General features: G+C 38.2%; 1 protein-coding gene across 1 annotated transcript in view; it reads right to left on the minus strand.

The window, feature by feature from the left end:
- LOC139727618 (uncharacterized) overlaps positions 1-18,656 on the minus strand; it is a 116,059-nt gene that overhangs the window by 68,509 nt on the left and 28,894 nt on the right. Inside the window, exons 3-4 of the mRNA XM_071638601.1 lie at positions 8,964-9,090; positions 8,037-8,142 (exon numbers count right to left, since the gene is read on the minus strand). Coding sequence (XP_071494702.1) covers positions 8,037-8,142; positions 8,964-9,090 — 233 coding nt within the window. The remainder of the gene's footprint in view (positions 1-8,036; positions 8,143-8,963; positions 9,091-18,656) is intronic.

The following is an 18,656-nucleotide window of genomic DNA, read 5'->3' on the forward strand; positions in this document are numbered from 1 at the left end:
ACATCAAATTGGAGTCTCCCGTTTGCTAGGGGTTTCAGGCGGGAGAATCTCCCGATCAGAAGGTGATTGGGGTTGGAGTCTCTGTTTTTATTGTTGGCAAACTATTTCTTTGCAACCTGCAAACAGCCACCTGCCAAAACCTAAGACAATATTCCTTTAGTGACCTCCTCAAATGATTTGTGAATGAAGGTTGTGTCCTTTACAGCACACAGGTGTTATTTTATTCTCTCCTTCTCATCAGTTTCTGTAAAGTGTTTTACCTTCCACAACATCTAAACAAACTAGAGCTTTAAAATGCCTCATCTTTATTGATGAGAGGTGCTGGCATTATTTAACACTGAGCAAATTAAATGGTGGTACAGTGCTGTAAAGCAAGAAATATTTATCACATGAACATTTCATGAATTGGAGCTGAAGGCCTTTTCTGTGGCATGAAATATTTCGCAAATTGTTGGTGGCATCCAATGAATGCATTATAGTGTAGACAAGAACTTTTGCATGCATTTCAATTTCATGATTCTTGGATCAAGCAAAATTTCACAAAATTAAATACATTTCTGGTTTTACAGCAGTTTTGAAAATGACTTCAACTGATCACAGAAAAGGAGGTGCTTGCAATTGTGACCTCTGTCATTGGTACTATTGGTACATTCACTGTATGTAAATTCTTCTGGCATTTGATGTACAAACTTACATGTAGGCCCTATCCACATAAACTGGCCCTGTTCAAAACGCCAGATGAGACAGACACTTTCCATGAAAAATTTACCGTTCTCTAACAAATGCTACGACTTTCACAGCCAAAAGCCACAAGCTTGCATTTCAAAACAAACCTGTAAAACACCATTCAGATACATGTATAAATGCAAGAACTTGTTTTGAAAATGAAAATTTATGCACACCAAGTATACAAATGCCATGCAGCCTACAGTACAGTACATACACCTGTATGTACCAGTTTTGCTACCCAGCTCATGTACTGTAGGCCTACATATGATATGAATCAAATTTAATCAACTTAAGTGGTCAGAAAAACAGCCATTAGGAGATACAACCCATCTACTGTGAATATTACTTGTCATGAAGTACAAACATCAAATGGACCAAACCGTGAAATAAAAATCTCGAGGTAAGTTGCATGACATATATACATGTACATCTGACGTTGTACATGCAGGCCTACACACTCAGTAGTATATTGAACATTTAGATTTAAATCAGCAATTCTTCCGCACAGGAAAGCAAAATCCTGCTAAATGTGAATAAGCTGTAGGCCTATATCACTTCCTCCTCTACAAAATGGATTCATAATTCATATGAATTCCTCAAATAAAAAAGAAATGATGACCATCCTCTAATTCAGCTAGAATACTGTATACGCCGAATATTTCGCGAGGTTTTTATTTTTGAGAATTTCGCGAGTCAGGTGTTATTCACGTAATTAAAGACACACGAAAACATTGACTCTGATCAAGCTATGAATGTGATGTACGTGTATACATTTCACCATTCCGTACAGACTCCATGATCGCGAATTTAACCACTCGCGGAATTCCAATTCCAATTCATGGAAACTTTAGACTCGCTAAATATATGGCGTATTCAGTATGTTCAGCTGAGTTGTCTGCATCTATTGCACAATCAACCCACATCCTGCAAGATTCTGAAATACTAATATGGGGCCTACTTTGTACAAGCCCTGTCAAAGTTTTCATCACATGCATTAAAACAAACACAACATCATGAACATGTGGACACTTATAAATATATATACAAACATACATGAATACATACAAGCACAACACACACAAACACACAAAATAAGCTGGTAAATGCAATTGATGGGCATCGTTCTCTTCACTCACTCATACATGTAAAGGTACAAGCATCTTTCATCTTCATTGCAGGACAAGCTTACCACTCCATATTCAAAATGGCTTAAAATACTTGGAAAACAGCAAAAGTTCAATAAAATTAGGCATAAAAAAACAAACACAAAAGTCCCCTACTCTTGTGATTAGTAAGTTTCAAGCCCTTTCATCCAACAGTTAATTGAGTCAGTTACAGATCTGGATTCTAGATTCTGGCTATGGTATTACAATAATACTATCCTTTCCTCCTCTTATAACGTACTTTGTCATTGCTTGCCAACTCAAACAAAACTTAACCTCTTCTCGTTGCTTAGCTTTTATTCATAACTTTGAGTTTAAAATACAAACTTAAACTGGAATTCTTTTTCTTTGGAAATATCACAAACTTTGGAACAGAAAAGTTGTCAGTGGTGATGACAGAATGTGGAATCAAATCCCCTATTTATAAACCTCTGGACCTTTCCCCAGTTTTTATAGCCTGCGACTTTTGACCCCTGAGTGAGTATAGAACAAGCTAGTCCTTTCTGGGTGCCGAGCCAACGATGACAGCTGGACAGGGAAGTTGGACGATCCCCTTGGACCGGCTAACAGGAAACAAAATCGGCTTTTGTTGGCTGTAAAATATCCCTGGTCAAATTCCCTGGGAGAAATCGCAGCCTGTCCAAGTTTCTTATGTACACTATAGTTGTGTTCACACAACGTTCCTAAACTGAAAGATTAGCTCATAGTTCTTTGATGATTAGCTCGTAGTTTAACCCAGTAAAGACACACTCAAAAGTTGGTAATATCTCAAGATTAGTTGAAGATTAGAACCACAAAACATCTGGGGTTTATGCTCTATCCATGAGCGATGGGGGGGGGGGGGGGGGGGGGGGGAGGGGTACTCCACTCCTTGTTTAGCACTGTGTGGACATGATAATCAAAGAACTCAAAAGTGGGGACGACCTCTCCACAAACCAAATTCCCCCTCAGCTGTTTCCAGGTCAACCTCTGGTGCATGCTGTACACTTCTGTATCGTCGAACATTATCAGGTTTATCACTAGCGCTGCATGTAGACCGATGTATTTCTTCCCTTGCTGCAGTTCAATCAGGGATGTGTAAGAGAGCCCACCCTGGATTGAACATCACGCAGGACTCCCGCTCAAAAATTCAGTCTTGTACGTAGATCAGGCGTTGTGTGGATGCGCATCATAGTTTATAACTACAAGCTAATCATCCTTTAAAACTTTGAAGATTAAAACCCCATGTGAAAGTAACTACTGATGCACTGTTACATGTGCACGAGTCCGTACAACATTTTACACACAGTCGTTAAGACTGTGAAATCCCCCAAACATCTTTCTGGAATGTTTTGTTGTGGACTATGGGAGTGAATCTTCATCACGTCATGAAGAGGAATTTTCTCGCATCATGTTGAGTACCATTTAGGCCTAATCAAACAATGACAGAATCCTCTTTTGAGCTCAGCTGAGTAAGCTGCTTGAAGTTTCTATCAAGCCATCAAACAGCTATAATGCTATGGTGCTGCAATGCCTTAGTGCATGCAACATACAAACTGCAGAACAAGATCATTACTACTGAGCAGGATTCGAACCTACGTAGGTTCGAATCCTGCTCGAGCATATGTACGGCCATGATTTTTTTATCATGGCTACTACTAAAACACTGATCAATTCAGTGCTTACTTACATCGATGTAGGGCAATTTGTCAATCAGTTTCAATGAAAACATCTCGACCGAAGAATTTCATGAATTTGAAGATCATTACTATTGAGTATTACCTTTTGACTCTTTGGTTACCTAACATGTACTCGCGTGTTTAGTTATATTTGTGTGCTAGCAAGTACCAAACTACTTGTTTTATCATCAGTGGTTTAGTGTGCACAGAGCCATATAAATCTTACCACTGATGATGGTATGTGAACCTTACATACTTATCACCATCATTATCAATCTCATCAGCACGACTATCATTATTGTTATAATTACCTTTGCCTATACTAGATACTAATAATACACACAATGCAATATTCACAGGTATAGCATTTCATATGGTTCACCATATACATAAGCAGCACAGCTTGAAATCTGCACACTCACCCCTGTAGATCAGCAGGTATCAGCCTTGCTTGAATGCCATTGATGGAGGTCATATCATACAACGTATATTAATTTCATAAAATATCTACCGTTAATTTCTGTGCATAGAGCTGAGGGAGTAGCGCCAAGGGCAAAGAAAATCCTTGGAAATCTGCTATGATGTCATTTCTGAGAACTACGTAAATTTCCAAATCCACTTTGAGCAAAGAAAAAAAAAGTAAGATGGGGGAAATCCTCTTGTGGAGGGTGAAAAGTTTGCTTGGATCATCTCCCGTCTCACCCACCCCCTACCCACTCCTTAATCCCTATCTACTCCTTATCCAATATGCTATTCCTTACCCCCGATGCTACTCCTTACCTCCATCCCCTTCTTACCCATACAACTTGCTCATGAAATCATGAGCCCAATAAAACCCTCCTTCGTACAGGACAGGGCAGGTTAACACTGCAGTACATCAACTTTATTCTCTTGGCCCGAGAAATAAAGAATGCACTTTTTGTGGGTAGAATATCAATGAAATCACTCATAAACTCTCATTTGAGATAAAGGATAGACACAGAAAACCATGAACTTTTTTTCTCCAAATAAACATATACATGTAGGCCCTAGGCCTACAATTGTAGGCCTATATCTTTTAAAGATTGTTATGCTAGTACGACCCTACTACTCCTGTGTTTTGCTTCATTGGTTGTACTTAACCACAGATGCACACATTTAGGTACTAAGCACAGAGAGATATAAATCACATTCATACATCTCTTCATCTAAGGAATTTTCAGAGGTTTGCCTTTTTCATTCCGTGTTTCCTAATATTGCAAAAACAAGCATATAAATGAACAGAACAATGAACAGGTACACTCACATGTATGTTTAGAAATTGAAAAATAAAATGATAACGCCTTGAAGCAGGCTGATGCCTTCTCTTCATATCAACACAGGGTGATAAAAGTCGAGGCTTAGAACATCAAAGTCAATGTCTTCCATCCCCTGGCAGTCCTGAGAGAAACCTTGATGGAAAAATTACCCTATGGGGACAGAAAGGGGTTCAAGGATCAAGCATCAGTTCAAAATTTGGGACATGTCAAGTCCATCTGTACACCTCAGAGAAATTCCTTATGGGCAAAGGTAGACCAGCATTACTAGGGTCTACTGCATCAGATACTGAATATTTTTTTCAAAATACCACACACCCTCAATTGGGTCACCTTTTAGTCTGACTTCAAAGCTGACATAACTATATAGTATTTTCTTCATATCTCTATGTCATACAAAATTTTGAAAAAGCCTACCAATCAATGTGCATTTCTTGTTCAGCTTGCAGACATGTTAATCAATGAAAATTTCTTGCAAGTCTTGTAGAAAGATCACAGTCTAGAGAATTAAGATTACATTGTATATCTCTGCATTGTTTTTATTGTATTTGAATGATTTAATTTTTTAGATATTTTTTGTGTTTTGTCAATACAACTTTCTCATGATTCATGGACATGTTGTTGTAGTTTTGGTATAAAATCTAATATTTCCAGCAATATTTGCAAATCATTACATTTGTAATAGCTCAATTGAGTACAAAATTTACACCATAAAATATCCCACCTTTACAGAAGCAGTCTGTAACAGAGACTAGTCAATACTAAAACATTTTATTACTCTCAATGTCATTGAAAAAAGTGTGCAGTATCATATGACAAGGTTACACAGTACATATACCACTAAACTTCTTTGTCATACAGTGTACTTTGCATATTCATACCACTATTATATTCAGAAGTTAAAAGAAAACAAAATACTAGTGGCCTATTGAAACAAAACTGGCCTGTCAAAAGTGTAGGGCAAAATTAGACAAAGTTTTCCAATGTAAGGAGTATCATTTAAACTACACACTGAGCATGCACTGCAGGAAAATTTACATCAAATTTTATAGGGTGAAGACAAGGTGATTTAGTGAGATAAAGTAATGCCAGAATCAGACAATTTTCAACATTTCTTTTTTTTTTCTGAGATACAAAGTCATCATACAAATTGAGCAGCTAGCCAACCAGAAAGAGTATTTATTCTTCTGCATAGTAATTTCTAGCCTACATTTCTCCATGCTCTCGGCAACTGGTTACAAGAGTATGTAGCTATATATATGCTTGTGTTACATGTATCTTTGGATTAGTTTCACATACGAGAACTGAACTGCAATGCGAACTGCAAAAACTAAGCCTAAGCACCATCTTTATACTAAGTGGCAAATTTATGAATCTTCCTTTAAAATTTAGTGAACTCATGACAAAAATGAGTCAAAGAAAGTCACAGTCTCCATCACTGTCTAATTACAGAGGTACATTTCATCAACATGAAAAAAGAGTTTAATTCATTTAAACAGGCACTTCATTCAAAGAAACCCTGGTATTCAATTGATAAGCAAGATTGGTAACAAATACATTCAGATAGCTACCAGTAGGCCTTACCATGTTCAGAGTTACGGATTTAAAGTGACAGGCTCTCACTTTCCTCCGAGGGTACTCGTTGTCGATAGAAAGCAGGATTGTGCGGATGACTTACCAGTGAAATGTCTTGAAGATGACAGAGCTCAAGTTTAATAGCTCTGGCTGAGCTGCCATTCATCAACATTTCACCAACATGATTCAATCCGAGGAGGCAAGAGACCTTGTACATCAGTCGCCGACCTTTCGGCAATCACATATTCGGCGAGCATCGTGCACGCTCATGTTCCAAGACACACAAAGTCAGAATAGGTTTGACTTTTAAAGAGGGTTATAGATAGCAGAGCTGAAACCAGACTGTCATTCACAAGATACACTTTTCATATCAAGACAGAACATGTAGGTGGATTTTGATAAAGTCTAATAATACTCATCTTTCAAATTGCATGAGCAAATCAAGTTGGAGATGAAGTTGATAAAAGACAGGTTTCCCTGATTCTTCAAATTGAACAAGCAATTCAAGCAATACATGAAATTGATACAGATCCAAACTTCTGATCTTTCAAACGATATCAGCCAATGAATTACGCCAGTGAGAAAATGACATGATACGGAGATACAGAGCTGCAAGAATGAACAAAAATACTATGTCAATAAAGTAAAAAGTTTAGGCTTTGAACGAAATCAGCCATTTCTTGTTGAAGTCAAGGTACATGTAGTTAGGAAGGGAAAAAAAAAATCATAAGAATGCAATCCATGTATGAAGTGTTGGTATGTTGCCATTTAATTTGTAGGCCTATCGCTAACTTATAATATTTCACTGGGGACTTCTTGCTGTTTTTGCTGTGGGTTTGAAATGACTTTGTCATTCCAGTTGAACAAGTTGTTCCAAAGTAATCCAAAGTAAGTAAAGTTGGATTGCTAGTTTGCTTTGTGTGTTTAGTTGTTATTGATGGTGTTGTGGTTTGAGAGGTTTAGGGGATTTCTTTTTTGTATTAGTTTTTTTTTCCCAGATTGTCTGTCTGTCTGTCTATCTGTGTGTCTATCTGTGTGTCTATCTGTCTGTGCTTGCATTCTGTCTCAATTAGGCACAGTCTGAATGAAGACTAGTCTAACATACAGGTAATGTCCAGGTGCAGCTGGTCTATGTCTCCCAAGCTATTACTCTTCCTCTGCTATATACTTAAAGAGCCTTGAGGAGAGGCCATGGTGCTCAACAATTGATGGCAAGCACTGACATCACCATGTTAAAAAAAAAAAAAAAGAAGAAGGGTGGAGGAGTGGATTTTGAGTATAATTTGTATGACATCATGTTTGGACTACTGAAGATTGAACCACACTACCTCATGTCAAGGTCACTTGAAAAATTACTGTTTAAGTCAAAATAATAACAACAAGTACACAAGAAACAACCGGGCCATGAAAACTTTTAGGAATTGGAGCTGACAGCCTTTTTCGCATCATGAAACTTATGCGAATTGGCAACTAGCATTCAATGCTTTGTGTAGAGAAAAACTTTCTCGTGCATCTTTAAACTTTCACGAATCTTGGTTCCTGGCGAAATGCGTGAAGGTTTCACATGCACACAAAAATTTCTGGTTTTACATAATCATGAGAGAAGACTTTAATACCTTCTGGTAATGTGACAAGGTGATTTCTTCTGATGTTTAATTCCTTCAGTGCCTCCATATCTCCTATCTCCATTGGCAAGTTATCCAATTCATTGCAACTGGCATCCTGTGGGTTAAATGAAGAAGGATGCGGCATAGATTAAAAACCTGGCTCAAAGATGAGGGCTCTCTCTCTCTCTCTCTTTCTCTCTCGGTGTCTCGCCGCCAAGGCAACTTGAACGGACTCGTTACGACGATGAAGTCACTGTGTAATTTAGCCATCTGGATTAAAGTCACCCCGTCGCCCCCTGGGCTTGACATCATCATATTGATGCATTCCTAGAAGATTCATTCGGCCTTACCACATTCCAGCACAACTAATCACAGTTTGCCTAGAAAGTTACCTTACACCGATATGGTGGAGTTCTTAGCGTACACAAATATTTGACATAATTTAGGCATCACTTTCCATGGTTCTCCCAAGTACAAAGTACATGACCATTTACAACGAACCATCCTCTTTGCGATACTTCTTTTAAAATCATCTGCAGGACCAGGTCCTGCAGGTTAGGCACAAGCAAAACTAGAAAATACTTCATAAATACAATGAAACTCTTAAAAATGAATAATTAACATCAATGAGAAGTTTTACTGCCAACAGGTTTAATGAAAACAGAATATGCTTTTTGAGACAATAAGAAAATGAGACAAAATTTCATTCAATATTCAAAACTATATCAAAGAAAACACATCACTTCATGTCATGAGAGCAGGGTTAGAAAAATAGGGTTAAAAAAATAGGGTTAAAAAATAACATCAAACCAACATCAACAATGCTCAGTTTAAGCTTGAAAATGTAGGCTGGGACTTTAAATGACCTAGCGTGGACTTAGTTTGCTTACAGATTGCACTACATTGTACATATCCATCAGTCTAGAGCATACTCACCAATAACATTAACGTTCTAAGTTTCCCAATTTCCGGAGGTAATGATACAAGTTTGTTGTTACTGAGAATGAGGACTTCGAGGAACAGGTCACATATTTGCATAGGTAAGACACTTAGCTGGTTTCGACTGTGAAAAGAGAACACACAGAAAAGAGGAAAGAAAAATATGAATCAATCAATCATCAAAAAATAAATAAATCAAATATCTACAAATTTCACTCAAATTCTAAGTACATGTATCATACACGAGGTACAGCCAAGTAAAGGTCTATTATTAGGGATTGTATAGTTTTGGTTGAGACCTAATTTCAGGTTTCTAACATTTTTTGGTGAGACAATGAGAAACCTCTTATGAAATATGGAAGAGCATGTAGTTCCATGAGGAATTCAACGTTTATTTGGTGAAAATTGGTTTTGAAATGGCTGAGATATCCAAAACAGAGCTATTCTAATAAAGTGTGGGACCCACCTTTTATTACGATCGCTTTGTTTTACTTTGTTTTTGGATGTTTCAGTCATTCCAAACGCGATTTTCATCACATAAACTTTGAATTCCTCTTAAAATGGTATGCTCTGTACTATTTCATAAGTGTTTTCTTGGTATCTCGCAAAAAGTTAAAAGCCCAATTCCCATCTCCACCAATACTGTACCATCCCTTTAAGGTTAGATGTGTACATTACTGGTTACTTTATACCTGGTTTCGACTGTGAAGAGAGAACACTGAGAAAAGAAGACAGAAAAAGATGAATGAATAAATCGTCGGGTGCCCGTGCATTGGCCGCTAACGCAATACAAATTGTATTGCGTTAGCGGCCAATGCACGGGCACCCGACGAAATCATCAAAATTAAATCAAATATTTAATTTCACTTAAATTCTTTATCATTTATCACACATAAGGTACAGCCAAGTAAAGACCCGAGTAACATGTGTACATTACTGAACTACTATGCCAAATTCCTAAAGCATACCCCAAATTTTCACGCTCCCCAAGATAATCTAGCAAAGTACTAAAAACCCCTATGAAATCATATGATACAAAGATATTACAAGAGGAGATCAGGCATTCGAAACTGCAGCACCACAATGGTAAATATCAAACTTATCATACTTCTCCAAGTTAGAAAGTCAATATCACCTGACTCCTTAAATTGATTGAAAGTGTTTTTTTTTTTCATTTTGTAACATTTTATCAAGCACATATGGAAGTAACACAGCGCTGCAGAGAATATTTGAATCTGCAGCGTTGCCAACATAAACAAAACATACATTGTACTGACGCATGGTAAAGCTACTTTGCGATAAAATCAATCATCTTCTTGTCATTAAAAAATACACACACACACACACACACACACACACACACACAAACGGGCTAACTGCACACAGGTGTAGTTTGATAGTATGCTGTAACAAATCACAGGCAAAAAAATATCTAAAAATGTATTTGTTAGCATGCGAAGAAGAAAAACTCACTAAATGTAATAAAAGCATATCATTTTAAGTAGTTGGCAATTCTGGTATCCAGGTACTCAACTCTTAACATTTTGTGTGCTATTGTTTTTTAGCTGATATTATTGTTGTGTACATGTAGGTACTGCAGGGAATCAGGGAATAGGCAGACCTGTAAGAAAGCTTGGTTGCTACGGTGATGGAGTGCATCCATCTTCCCCATGGATGCCTGAACGGGTGCCACCATCACTTACACTTCACATGCATAGCAGCATCATATTTGGATTTGCATCTGGTGAAATCCGTTTCAAACCAGTCCACAAAAATAGACTCCCACAGGCAAGAGATACAACTGAAAAAAAAAAAAAAAAATGGAGCCTGCCTGTGCAGCACATCACATGATAGAAATTTTCAGAAGTTCCTGAACATTTCAAAGCTTGGCTCTTTCGCATGATCGCCATAAATTGTGATTTATCTACACAGAATGTATCGCATAAAGTGCACATCGTACAAGTCACCTTTACATTTTTAAACAAACACAGACAAGAATCATGGGCAAATGGTTGAAATGTGACTGGAAACTGCCGCGATGCAATTCCCTATGTCACTAAGAATCACACTGGAAATCAGACACACAATGTGTCCTATTCTAGGGGTCACTGTTGCCTGTAAATGTATATCAAACAGAACTAGAAATGTTGCTAAGGCGACTGGCATGCCTCCGCCATAATGCATGATTCTCCTAATAAGTCTATAGTACATGTGGAAAATGTGTGATTACATTTTCACATAATTGGCAAAATATTAAAATAACATGTTTGTCACAAATGTGTTGACTGTTCACCTACCTTGACCTAGGTTTAACTGGATGAATGGGAGAGCATGTATTTGGGGATTTTAGGACTTTTACTTGACTTTGACCCTTTCATAAGTTTATGCACTGAGTAATTTTCAAGGTCTGGAGAAAAAGTGCAATTTCTGTATTGAATAGTAAATTGTTACCATTTTCATCTGACCTTTGACCCTTGACCTTTGACCCTATGACCCTAAAATTCATAAGAGTATCACTGTCTGGCAGAACATGCATAAATATATACTAAGTTTCAAGACAACTTGAGCCACTTCCGAGATATGGAGGAAGAAGTAAAGTTCAGCACTTTCACTTGATCTTTGACCTTTTGACCTTTGACCTTTTTGGCAAAAAAAAAGAACTTCCCAGAGAATCTCTGCTGCATTATACATGCATACACCAAGTTTAAAGAAAAAAATCATGTAGGCATTGCATAAATATGAAATAGTAAAATTTTGAAGAGTTTCACTTGACCTTTGACCCCTGACCTTTGACCCTGTGAACCCCAAATTCCCTAGATAATCACTCCCAGTCATTACATGCATATATACTATGTTCCATGAAGTAACTTGAACTATTTCCAAGATATGGAGAAAAAAGTGAAATTCTAACATTACTTGACCTTTTGACCCTTGACCTTTGACCCCAAACTTTCACCAGAGAATCTTAATTGGTTAATACATGTAAATACTAAGTTTCAAGAAAATATCTTCAGGCATTGCATAGATATGGGGGAAATATTGAAATTTTGAGCATTTGACCTTGACCTTTTGACCTTTGACCTTGAGCATGTGCACCCAAAAGTTGATACAGTTACACTCGGGCAAGGGTCTATATGGGAAATGCGTGTTGTAGCAAAATCAGCCCATCCTCAATGGGTTAAAGGGACTGTTAATCAGTGTTTTCAGTATGAGAAATCTCAGCTACAGTGTAGTGTACAAGTTTTGTACATGTCCTACTGTACAAGTACATGCTACCAGTGTCTCTGATATTTTGTAAATATGAAGGAATTAAAAAATATACTGTCAAAAATAATGGAATGCATCAATAAAGTTTAAAATCTGTCAGTGATCGGATTTACCATAGTATTCAATATTTCCTGCAGACAATAGCTGGCAAACACACACACACACACACATACAATTGTACAGTAAACCATCTAGCCTTCTTGCTCGGTGATATGATTGTATTTGTGCAGAGATCTTTTGATAGTGATAGCATTTACAAAGCTTTTGCATGCTGGATTATTTACTCGTAATTTGTTTCTTTTTATGCCAGTAGACATCGTCATACAAGGCCAGTTAGCCAAGTTTGACACATTCTGAAACTGAGCCACAACTCTGTATAATCATAACAGTGTCTTTTTTAATACAGTCAAGCTGCACTACCCCAACACTGACAGTACATGCCACTGACTGCACACTAGCCACAAGCACCTTCTACACTGAATTATGGGGGAGGGGGGGGGCACACATGCCTTGTGTTGTACAGAGGCCTGCACGTGTTTGGGGTCATTTAAGGTCACTTACTCACCACATTGACCAGTCAAGAAGTGACCGGTAAATGTATGTGTAGGTTTTGACCACCAGAAATAGGCCCTTTGCCGGCCATCACAAAACATGGCTCACTGGAAACTGAGGCTGCTCTCATAGTGTCAATTTTATGACAGAAGTCCTGTTTTTCGTTATAATCTCTGTGGCACCGACATGGACATAGATTTGCATTCACTCAACTTGGACAAACAAATCTCAGTCTCTCAAGAATTATTAGTGTTTTCACTCAAAGTAGACTTTGATTTTGAATTCTGCAAATGATTCACAGACTCAGCAATACATGAAGGCCGATTTTCCAAATATTCAAACATCATGGAAACCTTGCATCTTGTCGCTGATTACAAGATCAGTAACGAGACACAGTGATCATTCATTCACCCATTCATTCATTCATTCATTCAAATGAAATTTTACTCAAATTGCACTTTTTTACACAAGTTCAAGGAGAGTTGAATGCCGAGACAATTTTGCATGGAAATCTGTCGAATGTTGGTACACATTGTATGTGGTGGACACCTACATGTACATGCATGCTGTCGACTGTTAGCACACATTGTACCAGTATGTGGTAGACAAATAATATTCTATTTTGGTGACCATCAACACAGCAAGGAGACAGTCTCTGATTCCACAAACTAGCGCAGAACCATGAGATCCACTCACAAGATCATGTGATCCTATTCACAGACAAACACTCACAAATATCACCACAGATATCTTGTGCTTGCAGCTTTGATTTGATTGAACATTTTCTGTTGCACAGCACATCATATAGAAAAGGGTATTATACTGGCAATCTTTCAAATTTCTTTCCAATTTTAGGTTAAATGCACAGCTTCGTCTTGCACAGCCTGGACTGACATACAATTGACCCCCTTTAAAAGGTAAAAAAAAAAACATGTTTACATCCCATAAGCATTTAACCATCACCATTCCAGCCATATTTGTCCTTTTGTTCTGGCATTCCAAAGAGTTGGGCCCATATGAGGGAAAGGGAGTCCCTTGCCCCAAAGTCCTGGGCGGGCGCCCAGAATGTCATCTGGAGAACACATCACTTGGAAGGAACAGGGAAGGTTCCAAATCAAAGCACCCTAATCCGGGTCAGGTTACTGGGGGGGGGGGGGGGGGGGAGATTGTGGGGGGTGAGGGATGAGCATTTATGACAAATAAATCACGAAGCCATTTTTCTAATTCTATCTACGTGTATATTAAAAGCTGGCGTTAAGGATGAAGTACTTGAAGGATAATCGGCCCAGTGTAAACGAAGTTCAAATTTTGCAGGTGGATGGGTTTGTAAAGAGGGTTGCTGACGGATCCACAGAATGCAAACATTCGCTGCATGCCTTATTCATCTCTTTGTTCGACTGTCTCGCCTCTGTGTAACCTCTGCTTGAGCGTTCATAGGTAAAAATCCTACCCTTACCACTCACCAACCATTAACCACAGTTTATTGTCAATATAAAAATTGATCCCCTAGAATCCCTTCAGGTGCGATGTACAATTGTGCAAGTCCAGGGCTCGACAACAGTGGTGGCTCAGTGGCCCAGGGCCACTAAGAATTTATGTCTGGCAACCAAATTTCCACAAAAGGTTAATATTTTGGTGGCCTGATCAGACTACTACGATTCCAAATGTTAAGTTATGTTTTCTTTTATTTGGGGCCAATCCATCTGTTTTTCAGGCCACTCAAATTTTATATTCAAAGATTTGAGGGTCTTGAATGGGCCACCATAGAAAAAAGTTAAGTTTGAGCCCTGAAGTCCAAATTCTTACTGACTTTCATCAGTTCTTCATATTCACAGAAACCATATCACTGAGCACTTTGGTTTTAGATATTACATATATTGTTTCATCTTTTTCTTCACTCCACTAATCAATCTGTTTTATACCTTCTCTTTCCCCTCTCTCACACTTGCATATGATATCATATATAATGTAGGACTTAGATATTTAATGATAGCGATATATGTATTTCAGTTTTCTCTATCAGCTTATGTCTCACACCTAATCTTTATTATCGCATAGCCATCTATCAAGTCAATATGCATTGCCAAGATCACAGTGTGGATTGTTATTTCTCGATCTCTCTTTCAATATATTCCTATAGGAAAATTCACATTAAAGGTATCGTTTACCAATGGGAGCATTGATTTAAAAAACGTTTGAGTTTTAATCTTGTTTGATGCATATGTGTAGGTCAGTTGTATCACAAAACATCCTACCATATAAATATTTTGCAATGAAGCCTAAAACATAAGGAGATATCACTATTTTTCTCAATAAACCCAACTGTAGTTGGTTTACTCTTGAAGCAATCTTATCACAACTTTTATTCACATTTTGTACATCTACAATACTTATTTGATCACACTGATTAACATTTTTACATCGATTGTCTCTATCCCTCTCTCACATTTTAGAACAATTTTCAAGCACTAAAGCTGGGTTTTTTGTTCCATCCCTGCAAATGGTAAATAATCTATATTTACAGACAAATGTATACATTGCATTATGTACACTAGCATACATACTGTAATACAGACAGGAGAGATGGCACATTATGTCTTCTTACCCATACAAATATTCTGCATAATGCACCATCCCTCCTTTCTCTCTCTCTCCCTCTCTATCTTTCTCTCTTTACCCTCTTTCTTTATTGCATTTGTCACGGTGCATTGTGTGCAAGCTCCCTTCTGATTAATAAGTAATGGAGTGTGTACATTCGTGCCACATGCTGAGTCAGAAATGAGACATTCGTCGGTCAAAATGTGCCCGCACGGTTCACCGAGTCGGGCCCCGGCGAAGTCAACACGGGCATAATGAGAATTTGAGCCATACACGCTCACTTCTACACAATGGAGTGAGAAAAAGCCCTAGAATATATACTTAATGCATGCATCGTGTCAGCGATAAGTTTAATGGGCAAATGAAATACTCATGAAACATAACTCCCTGCATAGTGTATTAAATGGGTGCATCATATCCATACAATGTACAAGCAGGATGAACTGTAAAGCATTTCCAAGTTAACATGACCATGATGAGCAGTAAAAAATGCATTTAAAGAATAGACATTATCATTTAAAAACAAAAAATGTGTCCTAATCTTTGAAAAAAGAGAGATTATTCTGCCAAATATTTTCAAGTATGATATGTTTGTTCACTTAAAGGGGGGGGGGGACACTACAATTTGTTTGTTTGACAACTGGCATTTAAACCACTTGTTTTTTTCTTGCCATAATCACCAATGATTAAGAATGCCAGTGATACTACCTGCATTCATGTGAATTACTAGTACTATGTGTATTTTGTCTGGTGACACACTCAGGAGGGGTGGGGGAAATCTACACAGAACTAACCTGCTAACCTACAACTACAAGAAGGTCAGGTTTGGATGTATCCCTGAATGCTGATAAAAGATAAAAAACTCAGCAAGTCAAGCTATAGAGAGCCTTGACATATTGAAAACTAGAAATGTCGCTACAGCGACTGGTTATACCCCCGCCAAACAACATTTCATAAGCTTTGGTCAAAAAACTGAGGAAGTAGTTAAATCCGCAAGATCTTTCCTTGATCTTCTGCCATTAATATGCCGTTACCATGGCAACGTACTTTCGGATACTGTCGAAAAATGCGTCTTGCACATCTACAACCAAAGGCACACATCTGTACCAAATTTCATGGAAATTGGGCAAAAATTGAGGAAGTAGTTTGCAACACAAAATTTTCCATCATTTTGGCTCATAATATGTGAGCTGTTACCATGGCAACATACTCTTTGTCACTGTCAAGAAATGTGTCATGCTGACCTATATCCTAAGACAAACATTCAATATGAATTCCATGAGAATTGGAAGAACACTGATGAAGCAGTTTTGCCATGAAGCATTTTGCCCTATATTTTACCAATAACATGCCGTTACCATGGCAACGCACTTTTTGCCACTGCGGAAATATGTGTCTTGCACATTAACATATTCAGATGAACATCTGTACCTAATTTCATAAAAATTGATCAAAAACTGTGGGAGGAGTTCGCGACGCAAGATTTGTACCCATTTTTGCCCATAATATGCCGTTACCATGGCAACGTACTTTTGGGTACTGTCAAAAAATACGTCTTGCACATCTACAACCCAAGGCACACATCTGTGCCAAGTTTTATGGGAATCGGTTGAAAACTGAGGAAGTAGTTCGCGACGCAAGATTTGCCACGGACCGACCGCCCGACCGACCGTCCGCTGATTCCTATATACCCCCTTCAAACTTCGTTTGGCGGGGGTATAAAGAGTCAAAAGACAAAGCACACACAAAAATACACAAGACAAAACATTACCCCCCCCCCCCCAAACACACACACACACACACACTGCATTAGAAATACTCATACAGCATTATGCATCAAAAGTTATTGGACATGAGGATGTGATTATGCGGATACCTCAGAGGGGGGTACCAATGCACCTGCTCACTGGTATTGCAGAGTACAGAATTAACCCCCACAGTCCCATTATCTCAATGCCCTGATGTTGTATAAATTTAGACTTGTTACAACTGGTAGTGACAGATATCTTGTAAATGGCAATTATAGTGTACACTTGATGAAATGCCTCTCCTCCTCACCAGGATGACACAAAACAAACTCAACTTGTGATATCAAGTAAAAGGTCATGTACAAAAATTGTATGACTCAAAGTGCATCATTTCCACACCAGAAAAGTTGGCTTACATGAATGAGATAAACTCAGATGAACGAAATGTTTGGAAGAGGTTTGATCAAAATTGAACCTAAAAAGGGAAATGTAATTTGTATAATGTATTTTTCATCGTGAAGTAGTGAAAAACAAATTTCTGTTTTCATGATTGAACAGATGATAAATAATCATATCATATCATATCATCAAAATAACTTGAAATTGCACCTTTACTTCCATGCAGACTCTTACATGTCTGCATTGAGAATGAGCTCATCTGGAGGATACCACGTGAGGTGCTATGCACCCATGTGCCTGCTTTTCTTGGGGCAACCAAAACTCGCTGTTTGGAATTACAATGCAATGTTGGGCAACTGCTGGTTGCTATAAGACACGAACTGCTTGCCCAATGGGCATTCAAATGGAAAGAATGTTGTTCAGGAAGTCAGCTTGCACAATAATTTGGCACGAAAGTAATTGCACTTGACTTTAATGTCAGTTGATGATGCGATACTGGTATGAAATGACAAGATAAATGCTTTCAATGCAAGCTCAAACAGGCACAATGCAAAGGTCCTGCTGCCAAAGTATGTAATTAATGGTCCTTTCATCCTTCAGGCTTTCCTTTCAAGATGCAGTGCTATATTAGCAAGATCCGATACAGTGTGATATGGTACCGACAACAAATCCAGTTTATATTTCAATACGATATGACGTGACATACATCTGTATGATATGATATTCTGATATTTTACAATGTACAACATTTGGATATGTCAGGCCCTACATCATATCAAATATCATATTTAAGAACATCTTTACTACAATCTTTGTGACAGAAAGTACAAAGGTCATATTGTTGATACTATAATGCATACAACTACAGGAATCTTTTATAGGAATGTTGTTCTTTTTTACTGCAGGCAGATCAGCATGCCAAGCCATACCAGTACAGACAGTGTAGGCACCTCATGCACAGTCAAGCTACATGTATGCTCCACAGCATCGCACACACATTGATCGGGCTACACGTGATGCACGACACACTTCCAGCCAGGGCTCCGAGGGGATCCGACTCGTGTCAGCCCCGCCGCTCTCAATCCATCTCACGCCGTCTGTGTGCACATGATTACCATGCTCGCCT

Source organism: Diadema antillarum, unplaced genomic scaffold (genome assembly GCF_040938485.1).
Source record: "Diadema antillarum isolate AM-2024a unplaced genomic scaffold, OU_Dant_1.0 seq00000136_RagTag, whole genome shotgun sequence".
NCBI lineage: Eukaryota > Metazoa > Echinodermata > Echinoidea > Diadematoida > Diadematidae > Diadema > Diadema antillarum.